Source organism: Agelaius phoeniceus, chromosome 5, assembly GCF_051311805.1.
Source record: "Agelaius phoeniceus isolate bAgePho1 chromosome 5, bAgePho1.hap1, whole genome shotgun sequence".
NCBI lineage: Eukaryota > Metazoa > Chordata > Aves > Passeriformes > Icteridae > Agelaius > Agelaius phoeniceus.
Window position 1 is genome coordinate 51,819,294 of NC_135269.1, and position 14,068 is coordinate 51,833,361.

Below are 14,068 nucleotides of genomic sequence, written 5' to 3' on the forward strand. Positions count from 1 at the left end.
TAGCCTGTATCTCCCTTGGCACAGCTTGAGACTGTGTCCTCTTGTTCTGTCTGTTGTTGCCGAGAGAAAGAGACTGACCCCAGCTCACCACAGTCACCCTTCAGGGAGTTGTAGAGAGTGATGAGGTCACCTCTGAGTCTCCTTTTCTCCAGGCTGAACAACCCCAGCTCCCTCAGTCATTCCTCACAGGGTTTGTGTTCCAAGCCCCTCTCCAGCCTCGTTGCTCTCCTTTGGACACACTCAAGCATCTCAATGTCCCTCCCAAACTGAGGGGCCAGAACTGGACACAGCACTCAAGGTGTGGCCTCACCAGTGCCGAGTACAGGGGAAGAATGACCTCCCTGCTCCTGCTGGCCACACTATTCCTGATACTAGCCAGGATGCCATTGGCCTTCTTGGCCACCTGGGCACACTGCTGGCTCATGTTCAGCCGACTGTCAACCAGCACGCCCAGGTCCCTTTCCTCCTGGGCACTGTCCAGCCACACCATCCCCAGCCTGTAACATAGCAGGGGGTTATTGTGGCCAAAGTGCAGGACTCGGCACTTGGACTTATTGAACTTCATCCCATTAGATTCTGCCCATCCATCCAACTGTTCCAAGTCCCTCTGCAAAGCCCTCCGTCCCTCTAACAGATCCACACATGCTCCCAGCTTAGTGTCATCTGCAAATTTGCTAATGAAAGACTCTAAACCCTCATCCATGTCATCAATAAAAATATTAAACAGAACTGGCCCCAGCACAGAGCCCTGAGGGACACCACTGGTGACTGGCTGCCAGCTGGATGCAGCACCATTCACCACCACTCTCTGGGCCCAGCCATCCAGCCAGTTCCTAACCCAGCACAGAGTGCTCCTGTCCAAGCCACGGGCTGCCAGCTTGTCTGGAGTGTGCTGTGGGAGACAGTGCCAAAGGCCCTGCTGAAATCCAAATAAACAACATCTACAGCCTTCCTTGCATCCACTAGGCGGGTTACCTGGTCATAAAAGGTGACCAGGTTGGTTAAACATGACCTACCCCTCCTAAACCCATGCGGACTGGGTCTGACACCCTGGCCATCCTGTCAATTCTGTGTGATGGCACTAATATAAACTGTTCCATTATCTTGCCAGGTACTGAGGTCAGCCTGACTGGTCTATAATTACCAGGATCCTCCTTTGCACCCTTTTTGTGAATGGCTATCACATTGGCCAGCTTCCAGTCATCCGGAACCTCACCAGTGAGCCAGGACTGTTGGTAAATGATGGAGAGTGGCTTTGCAAGCTCATTTGCCCGCTCTCTCATTACCCTGGGGTGGATCCTGTCTGCTCCCATAGATTTATGAACATCCAAGCATTTCAGTAGTTCTTTGACTGCCTCCTCTTGGATAATGGGGGGACCATTCTGCTCCCTGACACCATCAACCATTCCAGGCAGGCAGGTGTCTTGAGGGCAAGTCATCTTCCCACTAAAAACTGAGGCAAAGTAGGCATTAAGCACTTCTGCCTTCTCCTCATCTGCAGATGCTAAGTTCCCTCCCTTGTCCAATAAAGAACAAAGGCTGGTCTTACCCTTCCTTCTAGCATTAAGGTATTTGTAAAAACATTTTTTATTATCCTTTACAGAAGTCGCCATTCTAAGTTCAAAATGAGCTTTGGCCTCCCTAATTTTTTTTCTGCATGCTCCAGCAGCCTTCTTGAATACTTCCTTAGAGACCTGACCCTCCTTCCAACGCTGATACATCCTCTTTTTATTCCTAAGTACCTCCAAAACCTCCTTGCCCAGCCAGGCTGGACGTTTACCCCGTTGACTGATCTTTCGGCACACAGGGACAGTCTGTTCCTGTGCCCTCAAGATCTCTCTTTTGAGGCATGCCCACCTTTCCTGAAGTCCTTTGTTTTTAAGGGCCGTTTCCCAAGGGATGCTCTGAATAAGTCTCCTAAACAGGCCAAAGTCTGCCCTCTGGAAGTTCAATGTAAGAGTCTTACTGGTGCTCCTCCTGACTTCACCAACTATTGAGAACTCTATTATTTCATGATCACTCTGCCCCAAGCGACCTCCAACCACCACATCTCCCACCAGCCCATCTCTATTGGCAAACAGCAGATCTAACATAGCCCCCCTCCTGGTGGGTTCACCCACCAGCTGGGACAGAAAGTGTCCTCCATACATTCTAAGAATTTCCTGGACTGCCTCTTTACTGCTGTATTAAGTTCCCAGCAGATGTCTGGTAGGTTGAAGTCACCCACAAGAACAAGGGCTGATGATCTTGAAACATTACCTAGCTGCTTATAGACTAAGTCATCTACCTCTTCTTCCTGGTTGGGTGGACGATAACAGACTCCCAGCAGGGTGTCAGCCTTGTTGGCCTTCCCCTTAATTCTTACCCATAGGCATTCAACTCCATCTTCCTTAGTTTCAATTTCTACGGCATCAAAAGTCTGCTTAATATAAAGGGGCACCCCTCCTCCTCTTCTTCCTTTCCTGTCTCTTCTGAGGAGCTTGTATCCATCCAGTGCAGTACTCCAGCTATGTGAGTCATCCCACCATGGTTCCGTGATGGCAGCTACATCTGCAGTTGCACCATGGCCTCCAGCTCTTCTTGTTTGTTGCCCAAGCTGTGTGCATTGGTAAACACACACCTCAGCTGGGCTGCTGACTTTGCCCCTGACTTAGTCTTGCAAGCCTTGGGCCTGCTTCCAGATAGCTCAGCTGCTCCCCCTTCCCCCTCCAAATCTAGTTTAAAGCCCTCTCAATGAGGTCTGCCAGTTCATGAGCTAAAAACCTTTTGCCCTTAACAGAGAGATGTACCCCATCTGGTTCTAGCAGAGGAGATGCTGTAAAAGTTTTCCCATGATCAAAGAATCCAAAATTTTGCCAATGACACCAACCCTTAAGCCACTTGTTGATGATGCGGATTCTCCTGTTTCTTTCTTCATTTTCCTCCACCACCAAAGTGACTGAGCAGAACACTACCTGTGCTCCTGCCCTATCAACTAACTGACCCAGTACCCTGAAGTCCTTTCTAATTGCCTTGACACTCCTCTTTTCAGTCTCATCACTGCCAGCCTGGAGTATCAGCAGTGGGTAATAATCAGAAGGCTGAATCAGCCCAGGAAGTCTCTCAGTGATATTTTGTACCCGGGCCCCAGGGAGGAAACAGACCTCACTGTAGGATGGATCTGGTTGACATATGGGGCCCTCAGTTCCCTTCAGAAGGGAATCACCTACTACGATTACCCTTCTTTTCTTCTTGATGTTAGAGGTAGTGATCCATCTTGCAGATGAATCATAATTGGGGGGTTCACTGGGCAGACAATTTTCTCCTAAATCATCTAGTTGGGTCTCTAGATCCAGGACCTCATACCTATTCTGAACTGTTACCTGTCTGGATGATGGGGATGGGGAGGAGTTTTTGTTATTACCTCCCCGAATGGGGACGCATTTCCACTCCTCTTCATCTACCAGGTGCCCTTCTATTGCCTGAGAGCAGGAGGCAAATACGTCCTCAGTCTCTCGGTCAGAGGCCTCCCTTAAAGATGGAAGGGCCAAGCTCCACCAGTCTATTTCCCTTTCACTTTCCCTGATACTCCTTAACCTTTCAACTTCCTCCCTAAGCTCAGTCACCAGTGAAAGGAGGTCATTCACTTGTTCACACCGCAGGCAGGTCTCCTCCACAACACTCCCTGAAGCCACCGATAAGCTCAAACACTCTGAGCACGGATGGGTCTGTACAGACACATCCTTTTTGGAGGGCCTAACATAGTCACTTACACTTGTACCAGCCACAGTTTTTGACCGTGTAGAAACCATTACTAACAGACACCTCAAACACAACCAGGCAGCAGAAAGACCTCAAAGAACACAGAGGACTCCTTACTAGCAAGAGAGCTGGCAACCCTGCCTGCTTGCCCTGCCTGCTTGCCCTGCCGCGCAAACTGCCTTGTACACGCCCCAGAGACTCACCACAATCACCACACCCCTGTTTGCCTGCTCCTGTTCACTGCGCTCCCCAGAGGCCTCTTACAATCAGCCCAACTCAGCAGCAACACAGGAAGCTCCACCCCTAGCTCCTCACTGACTCACAATGAAGGGTCAAAAGGGGGAAGGAAGCCTTATGAGGAGGGGCTGAGGTCACTTGGTCTGTTCACCCTGGAGAAGAGGAGACTGAGGGGAAACCTCATTGCAAAACCTCATTGCAGTTACAACTTCCTCATGAGGGGAAGAGAAGGGACAGGCACTGCTGATCTCACCACTTGTGACCAGTGACAGGACTCAAGGAAACGGCATGAAACTGAGTCAGTGGAGGTTTAGGCTGGATATCAGGAAAAGGTTTTCTACCCAGAGCACTGCAATAGAGCAGTGGCAGAGGGCCAAACCTGACAGAGCTCAAGAAGCATTTGGAGAACAGTGTCAAGTACATTATGTGATTCTTGGGGTGTCCTGTGCAGGGCTAGGATGGACTCAGTGATCCCAGCTGGTCCCTTCCAACTCAGCATATTCTATGATACTATGATTCTAGGGCTTGGGAAGCTTGTTCTTGAATCCATGCAGCTGATGAAAGAAATGTCCCATAAAGACAAAGCCACTATTTAGCCAAGACCAACATTAAGCCAAAGCTCAGCTACCCAGTATGCTCTGGGGACAAGAAAATAGAACAAAATACCTCCTCTGCAATTCAGAGATGAAAACCCAACTGCTTGTTTTAGTATAAAACCCACTCATTTTGAACTAGAACAAAAACAAACATAAAAGGATACACAACTAAGGTATTTTCCCCTGATTTTCAAATCTGCTGCTGATTTTACAACCCCAGTTCTGAGCAGAAACAGTTATAGCCACTAAGAACACTGTTTAATTATCAGCCCACTACACTGTAAACCTCCAAAACTACCACTTCAGTGATTTGCATGCTTTATAATTTGATTTCTAATTTGGAGTAGTAAGGGAAAGCTCTGCAATGAGATGCCTCTCAGTGCCATTCTCATGTATGGCACCTCTTTTTCAACGAGATGCTAGGCAAGAAACTTTTTTTATAGTATTATATTGAGACATTCAACTTTAACAAGTAGCATTTAATACACTGCAAAACCAATAGAAGACTGATATCAAAGGCAAAGAAGGCCATCAGTACTGTTTTATAAAGATTAGAAAAACATTTCCTATTCATGCAGACACCCTTTGCTGAGACCAGGCCTTGGAATTGCCAGATGAGCCTGGCACCTCCAGCTGCCAGTGTGCAAGGTGAGATTGAAGGAGGCAGCTCAAGCTGCACGGACAGGTAGGGTTTGCTCAGAGAATGAGCAAAGGCCCAAGCCTGAAGCAGATGTGAATTTATCAAGCTCACATTTCATGTCACAGACACTTAGAGTCTGATTAAAACTAAGACAGCCAGAGCTTATAAATACTGTAGAAGGGGAGTGGGATAAAAGCCTTTAAATGGAGGTAGCAAAGCAAAGCCTGGGAACTAGAGAATACTACCTGCTCAATTGAAACCACAAATGATGAAATGTTAGTTATGTCTAGGTACTATCACTTACCATTTTCAGCAATTGCTTCCAGGGTGGAAATCTCTTTTAAATCACTAGAGAAAAAGAGGTAAGAGAAATAATTAAAAATATTTCCTAGGCAAGAATGATGTGAATCAGAAATGTATGAAGATACTGACTGATAAAAGGATTACTGTCAGTCCCTCTGTTTTTCTTTCATCTCCTCCTAATGACCCTTTTCTTCTGCAAAGCCATTAAAAATGTAGGGCCACAACTTCAGCTGATTCTTAAACCCCTCAGATTTTCTAGGCAGCAGGGAAGCCATACTACTGACAGTATTTTGGTCAGCCTCTGAGAAGCTGTTTTTCATTTGGTGTTGGTCCCTTGTTTAACATTTGTTCAGGAGCTCTTTAAAATTGTTATCATGCCTCCTGTAATGTGACAGCTAGAATTGCATTTGTTTAGGACATGTTGGTATCTGCACCTTACACCAACATGTACAAATGGCCAAGTAACAAGCTCGGAAGAAGAGTAAGCAGAAGGAACTCAGCAACCATGCCTTATATTTTTTAAGTATACATTCACCAGAAGGAACAGTCTCTCCCTTTCTCTGTTAGATCACAGCCCTCACAGAGCTGGAAACATGAAAAATTATAACCCTCCCCTTCCTTCCATAGTGATGGAAAATGAGGCTCTTTATTAGCTTCAGGTTTGTCTGTATGTTTATTCGCTTGCTTATTTATCCTGCCAGTATTTTTGACCCCTGAAATGCCTCTAGCAATTAATTCTGCAGGTAAATCATGTGTCAAGTAAAATAATTGAGCCTTTCTGCTGAAAAGTGTGTTGCCATTTAGTTTTATTAGCTGCCCCTTTGTTCTCATATAATGAGGCAGACAAAATAGGAATGCCTGACTACCTTTCTCAACATAATTCATCTAATACACCTGGTAAGCTCACCAGGGGACTGTGAAAAACACTGAATTTTTCCTTGTAAGAGAAACAATTTTGATAGCACTACAAGCTTGCACTCTGTTTTTGTTTTTTTTTAGTTTCCTGAATACAAATGACATTTTCAAAAGCTCTAAAAGTCATGCACACATGTGGGTCAGCTCTGTTTGTGCTAAGCCCCTACCTGGCAAGTGGTAGTAGCTGAACCACCAGTAAGTTTGGGTTAGATGCATTCACTTCCAGCTGAGAGACATTGAGATTGGTTACATTTGTTAACTTCCAATCTCCTGATTCTTGAAGAACATTCAGGAGATACTCGGTAGCCTTGCAGTCAACAGCTGGCAAAACTAAAGATGAAGGAGAAGACTGAAGAATTTCCTGTAAAAAATTTACAAGATGTTTATTTACCTGCTTAATATTCAGTTGCTTAATAATTAACACAACCTTTTTTATAATGTTTTCTTAATTTAACATTCAAGGTGAGGGACCTCCACAGTAAACAGCATGTGAATTCTCACCAGCTTGATTGATGGTGGCTTGCAGGCTGCTCCTAAACTTTCTTGCAGTAAGCTTAAAGCACTCAGTAACACCAATTTTTTTTGTCTTTTCCACATGTATGGAAGAGGAGAGCTAGATGATGCAGAAGTTCTCAAGCTAAGAGTGTAGTTGTTATGAGCACTGCCAGAAGCAAAGCTCAGATGACTCTAACTAAATGCCCTTGGATATGAGAAAGATCAGTGTCAGACACCTCCAGTTCCAGCAGCTCCATTCAGTTAAGTCATACTTTGCATAAAAAACACCCTGCATTTGTGTACATCCTGGTGGTACAGCACATGGTACAGAAAAATGTCTAATTTGTAATTATTCATTTTTAAAAGCTGCAGATTTCAGGATCTACAGAGCCTCCAGACACACGCAAACAAAATTCATGTCATACTTTCCACCTTTTTACTCAAAGTACAAATTACAAAGCTCAGGCTGAATTGCTTCAGATAAAGCATCAGGGTATCATCCACTTTATTTACAGATAGCTGAGTTCCTGATACAGATACTTGAATAAAGTTAATTGAAAAACATTCTCATTCTTTAAATTTGGAACCTGCATTGTCAAAAAACATCTGTCCTAGATTTTTCTTGATAATAAAATTAACCTGAAATATTTGGGGAAACAAAATGCAGGGTGAAGATTTGAAAATTATCAAAATTAATGTAGCCCACATTTAATGTTGTGGTGGGTTGACTGTGGCCTGATGCAGGTACCAACCAAAGCTGCTCTATCCTTTCCCTCTTCAACTATACTAAGGAGAGAAACTAAAAAGCTCATGGGCCAGGGAGAATTCACTAACCAATTACACAAGAAAAACAGTCTTGACTTGGGAAAATTAATTAAACTTATTAACAATCAAATCAGAGTATGATAATAGAAATAAAACAAAAACCACCTTCTACCCACCCCTCTCTTCTTCCAGGCACAACATTACCCATGACTCTCTACCTCCTGCCCTGCAGTGGAGAAGTGGACAGAGAAGGGGGTCTGTGGTCAGTTCATCACACATTGTCTCTACTGCCTCTTCCTACCTGGGGGGAGGACTCCTCATACTCTTCCCTTGCTCCCACATGGGGTCCCTCCCATGGCAATCAGTCCTCCATGGACTTCTCCAAGGAGAGTCGTTCTCACAGGCTGCAGCTCTTCATGAACTGTTCCAGTGTGGGTCCCTCCCATGGGGTGCAGTCCATCAGGAACAGACTGCTCCAGCCTGGGCTCCTCTCTCCACAGGTCCTGCCAGGAGCTTTCCCACAGGGTCACAGCTTCCTTCAGGCCTCCAGCTCTCCTGGCACTGGGTGCTCCATGGGTTGCAGGTAGATCTCTGCTCCCCTGCACCTCCCTGGGCTACAGAGGCAGAGCTGTCACACCATGGGCTACACCATGGGCTGCACCACGGGCTGCAGGCGAATCTCTGCCTGCTCTGCTGCCTGGAGCACCTCCTCCCACCCCTTCTGTGCTGACCTTGGTGCTGGTTTCTCATAAATTCTCACTCTTTTCAAAACACATCTGCTTCTGTGCAGTAACTTCTTCACCTTTTTAAATATGCTGGCACTGTCTCTGATGGGCTCGGCCCTGGCCATTGGTGGGTCTCTCTTGGAGAATTGACACTTTTGGACATAGGGGAAGCTTCTGGCAGCTTCTCAAAAAAGCCACCCCTGCAGCCCACCCATTACCAAAGTCTTGCCACAAAAACCCAATACAAATATGAATACTGGAAGATATTTTTTCATTGAGCCCTAGTTTACAGCTTGTTAACTTTGCTTTTGGGTTTTCTACATTTAAGTCCAGATTAAGTCTTTCACTTGATCCAACATTGAGATCTTCAAGCTATTACAGACTCTCTCTCTCCCTCCAATGCAAGTGTTGTGGTGTTCCTAACACTTTTCTCCTACTATTCATTTTTTCCTTTTTGTCTATTCTTTGACTGCTTTTCTGACCTGCTCTGTAATTCTTTCTAATTTCTCACATCTTCCTTCCTAGGCAAAGGCTATCGGTACTTTCATATGTCTATAGATGCTCATAAGGATTATGTGGAATTGTCTGATTTCCCAGACTAAGAGAAAAGTAACTGCAGAAATTAAAATAGAGGAGAAAGCACTGATCTTGTGTAATGTTTGAGTCTGTCTGTGAGTGTTTGAGTGTTTAGTCTTTGAGTAGTGCTTTTAGCACCTCTTGGAAGAAAAAAGATGAAATATATCATTTTGATTTGTTTACAGATTTGCATTTAGACCTCAAACTCTGAGCAATTCAATACATTTTTTTTTATTTTCAATATTTTAATCCCTTGCCCCATAGCAGGAGCCAGAATGGCAACAGCCATTTCATGGAAGGATATTAAGCAGATTACTCATTTAATGTAGAATAAGATATAAAATGTATAATTACTGATTAACATCTTAACTGTGCTTCTGCTCCTAACCAGTGCTGCACTGCCATCTGTCTCAGCTTCCAGCCACTGGTATTCAGCTGCTTTTCATCTGAAGGGGAGACACAGCTGGATATCAGCTCAGCAGCCTCAGGTAGGCAATCTGATCCCATGCCTCTTTGTCCTTCTTGCCATTTGGCAATCGTGCACTTTTCTTTACAATACCCATATGTTACTTTGCAGATTTTAGGATTTCAGCTGCCACGCTTGTTCAAAGCATGAAAACTCCAAAAGGGGGTTGAGAATGAAGAGGATATTGAGAAACACCTGATTTTGCATTCTGCTAAAGAAACCCACATAGTAGCTAGGAACAGGAGAGGGACAAGGAGACAGAGGAAGGGGGAAAGAAGGAGACAGGGAAGGTTTAATTTTAACTTTCCAATTGTTATCTATCCCACAAATTTTTACACTGTAGCCATGCCCTTCAAATGTATGCATAAACCTGTAAGTTATTATTTTAATGAAAATTGATTTGATGTACTTTATGTGATAAAGTGTGTTGCAGCTACAGGAAGTACTGAAAAAACCTCCATGCTGTACTGTATAGTGGGAAACATGACACCATTTTTTTTTTCCCTGAGGATTACAGACAGATCCAAGGGACTGTCAAGAAGAAAACCTGAAGTCCAAGAATGGGAGGAAGCATTCCAAAGAATAAAACACAGACTATAACAATAACAAGGACTGTACTGGGGAAAAGATTGATGTGGCCTTCCCAAAAAAAGTTTTGCCTAACAGTTCTGCTGAGGATATCTGAAGGAGTCAATGGGCATCTAGGAAGCTCTAGATGGTACAGTCTGCTTGGCCCCACACAAGGCATTTGATAGAGTCTTGAAGCAAGGGCCACTAAAGAAACTGAGCTGCTTTGGAGAGAGAGGCAGACTATACAAGAAGGTAGCTAAAGAATAGATAAAGATTTAGCAAGAAAGGGGTATAAAAAAGTACCTGTTACTGCACTAGGGTGTGTTCTGTTCCATATGTTCCTAAACTATCTGATAAAAATATAAGTATTGAGCTAATGAAACTTGCTCGTTATGCTGATTTTTCCAGGTTAGTAAAGGCAGTGTCTGACTGATGAGCTACAGAAGCAGCTTCTGGCACAGCCTCTTGGTCTACTGAGTAACTGATAAGATTCAATGTAAATTGATTTTAGCACAGTGCAGGGTGACAGAAAAACAAACCTAATTTTACCTACACAATAACAGGTATTAAACTCAGAACTGAGTTACCCTTCAGTAATGAAATCTTGAGAGTTACAGCAGCTCTTTGAAAATGGTAATTCAGAGGCTGATAGTGATCAGGATGGAAAAAAAAATCAAATATTAATAGTATTTTAGAAAAGGCTAGCAAACAAAACACCATCATGTCACTGAATAAATCTATGATGAACTTTTATCTTGATTATTATGCAGTTCTGTGCAGGTTCCATTGTCAAAAAAATAATATAATAAAACTAGAAGAAAGAAAATAAAGACAGTCAAAATTTTGTTAGAACCTGTGTATCACACGTGAATAAATAGTACTGCTCAGTCTATGACCCCTGAGTGAGGATAGGATGGAGTTATCACACTACAAGTGGCAATGACTTACAGTCATAATTATGTAGATGCACAGCTGGCCACTAATTGGAGTGTGTTAATATACACTGCAGTTCTAAGGAGCTGAACATTGTCTAGGGAAAGCCAAAGCTAATATTAAAGAAAAATAGTCTGTAGGATAGGTGACTTCTTGAGAAAGAAGTTCCCCAAATGCTAATCGCTGTATTTTATTATTTAATTTAGAAGTTGTTTGAAAGTTCAAGATAAATTATCTACCTATAAGATTCTTTTATTGCATGCAAACCCATTGATACCAAAATCTCAGAACAGCTGCTAATGCAGCTGAACAAATCAAATATCTGCAAATGTTTCTGGGGTTTACAAGTCTATAACTCTTTTTCAAATAACACTTTCTTCTTGTAGAACACATGCTGTTACATGCTCTTATACATTCTAAATGAAATCTCCAGCTTAGGTTTATGAATAAGTTTGCATTTCTGAGGTTCATAAAGGAGGATGCTTGAGAGCAATGGAACATTTATTATAGCTTCACTGATCACTTGTATAATATAGACTGTGTAGGTAAAAAACTTCTGATTATGCAGCATCAAGGATTCTAATTTCCCCAGTGAGAAAATTCAGACCCGACCTTCATTTTGTCCTGTGTTGTGTGAGTATTATTGCAATCTTTCATTGCATGATTAAGAATTGATTTCTTACCCAAAGTATCTCAAGTGGAGTTCGGGTAATACGATAGCAACCCAGCAAATTTTTGTAGACTCTGTTATGCCCAATATGGATGACTATAAAGTTCCTTTTCTGGCCCTGAGAACTAAACCCTAAGCAATAGATATTGACAAAACTCTCTCTATGGGCACCCAGGTGAAAAGGAAAGTATGAAGTTTATACATCTCATTTGCTTTCACTCACGTGAAAGAAAATGAGATTTATAAACCCACTCACCTCACCTCCATCAAACTGGAAAAGCATTAAGATTGCCAAATCCAACAGAAAAAATGTAGGAAGTGCTGGAGTTAAGGTGAGCAATTTGTAAAAATAAACTTCCCAGTTTTAAAGAAGCCATAGTACAGAAAAAATTTCTCAGCTCCAAGACAGAGAGGGAACAGAGACAAAGTCAGAAAAAAACCAGTTGCAGATTGTTACATACTTGGGTATAAGTGTTTGACCTGCCAGATACAGACAAGGATTTACTTAAACATGACCTTTTGTTTAGCTGAGGACCTCCTTCCCAGCCTCACTAGGTCCCAATCCCCTTGTATACCACCTGATTTCTAAACCCATCAGTCTCTGGCCTTATCTCTAGACTTTAAAGCCTTTAATCTCTATCTACAGTGCTGATGGAGTCCTGATTACAAGGCAAAGAAGAATGTTTTAAGTACTTTGATATGCCTCTTAAACGTGGAGGGCCTACTTCAATAAGACCACCACATTATTAGGAACTTGCAATGTCATGCATTGCAATGCATGTCAAACAGCTGAAATTTAACCTGTTTTGTAGTCAGGCAGCAACAAAAATTTGCTCTGGACACAGCCTTGCAAGATGTTAAACCCTGAGAAAGTAAAACATAGCAGAGAAGAACGGGCACATCTGCCTGCAGGCACAGCCACTGATCCTCCCAGTACAGATGATTATTATCACTCCCATTCATTCCTCAGAAAACCCATGTAGATACTCTGAATAATTGTTTCTCTTCCAGCAGCAGCGTTAAAATGCTGTTATATGACAAAGAGATTAATATCTCCAGTTCCACTTATACAAGGAAGACATGAGGTTCTAAGATGTAGAGACAGGTATTATGTGAATATTTATGTATTTAATTACATATAGTGCTTGCTGTGTGCTGCTTGGGAATTTACATTTCCTTGTGTGCTCTGATGCCATTTACATTACTAATAGCTCTGTTCATCCTGCACTGCCTCCAGGAATGTCTTTATGACTTCCACAAGTGAACATTCTGTCTAATTACATTTCAATAAACTGTCATGTAAGTACAACCATAGATGTTCTGCACAAATCTATAAAACTTCTCAGTAAGGACAAAACTTGAAGCTGTTGACTGACTCGGAATGATTCCATCTTAAACTCTGTGCCTAGAGTTTATTTCAAGTTAATCAGCTAGCATTATTTTTTTTCATGAAGATTAAGGCACTAGAACATCTAGTGATATATTAACTTAATACAAATATAAAAGAGTTAATTCCCAGAATGAGCTTCAATTTCTGTAAAAACAAAATAGATATTAAATTCTGAAAATACGAAAAAAAGTTATTGGTTCCTTTAAGTTCTTTTCTTCCTGTGGCTTCAAAACAGAATTTTGAGGTGTTGGTCTGGAAGTTTATATTGTTTTTTACAATAGAAAATTGCAGCATATTTAAGAACAATTTTGTCAGTTATGATGACTTGTGAAAACTCAGTCTCTAAAAATATAATAGCTACAAAGCATGTATCTGCAAACTCACTTTATTTCCTTTAACACATCTGCTTAAACTGGAATAATCTCAATAATTTAAACAGGAAAACTTCTGCAACTCAGTGCCCTTTTCCAAGTTATTTTCTCTATGCATCTTTCTTTCATCTTTCTTTTTCTTTTTAAATACTGCACATAAAGAAATAAATGAGATAAATGCTTGCCTGAACATTTTGAAATGGATTCTTGTTGCCATAGGATTCACTGAAGTATGTGAAGTCATCTATGCTAAGCTGAAAAACAAAGAGAGTAGGTTGGTGAGAAGAAGCCATGGCAATCTCATTTAGGTACAGACTTGTGCTCAGTATTGGTGAGAAAAAAAAATGGTTTACATACCCTATCTTGCAGGAACAAGATGAGATTTCTGGAGTTCTGGGCAAGAAGGGGTTGCAAGAGTGCTGTCAGCTCCTGTTCTGAGACAACTTTTCCTTCATGCACTGCAGTGTCTGGATTCCACTGTGATCTACAAAGGAATAATTCCTTTTTCTGTAGAATTTTCTGCCAATGATGATACCTTCCTTTAAATATGCAGCAGCAGGTAATGAAATCATCATCTTGCAGGTAATGAAATCATCATGTTTAAGATTAACTTTGCAGTTCAGTTTACTTTCATTCTACTCAAGAGAAAAAGAATTTGCTTGTTTATGCCTGCAT

At 42.3% G+C, this 14,068-nt stretch overlaps 1 protein-coding gene across 2 annotated transcripts in view; it reads right to left on the reverse strand.

Moving 5' to 3' along the window:
* IQUB (IQ motif and ubiquitin domain containing) overlaps positions 1–14,068 on the reverse strand; it is a 78,724-nt gene that overhangs the window by 34,085 nt on the left and 30,571 nt on the right. Inside the window, exons 2-5 of one of the 2 annotated variants that reach the window (XM_054632066.2) lie at positions 13,751–13,877; positions 13,579–13,647; positions 6,600–6,793; positions 5,519–5,562 (exon numbers count right to left, since the gene is read on the reverse strand). In XM_054632066.2, the coding sequence (XP_054488041.2) occupies positions 5,519–5,562; positions 6,600–6,793; positions 13,579–13,647; positions 13,751–13,877 (434 nt within the window). Of the gene's footprint in view, positions 1–5,518; positions 5,563–6,599; positions 6,794–13,578; positions 13,648–13,750; positions 13,878–14,068 lie in introns of those variants that run through there. The other variant, XR_013182456.1, reaches the window with a different exon arrangement.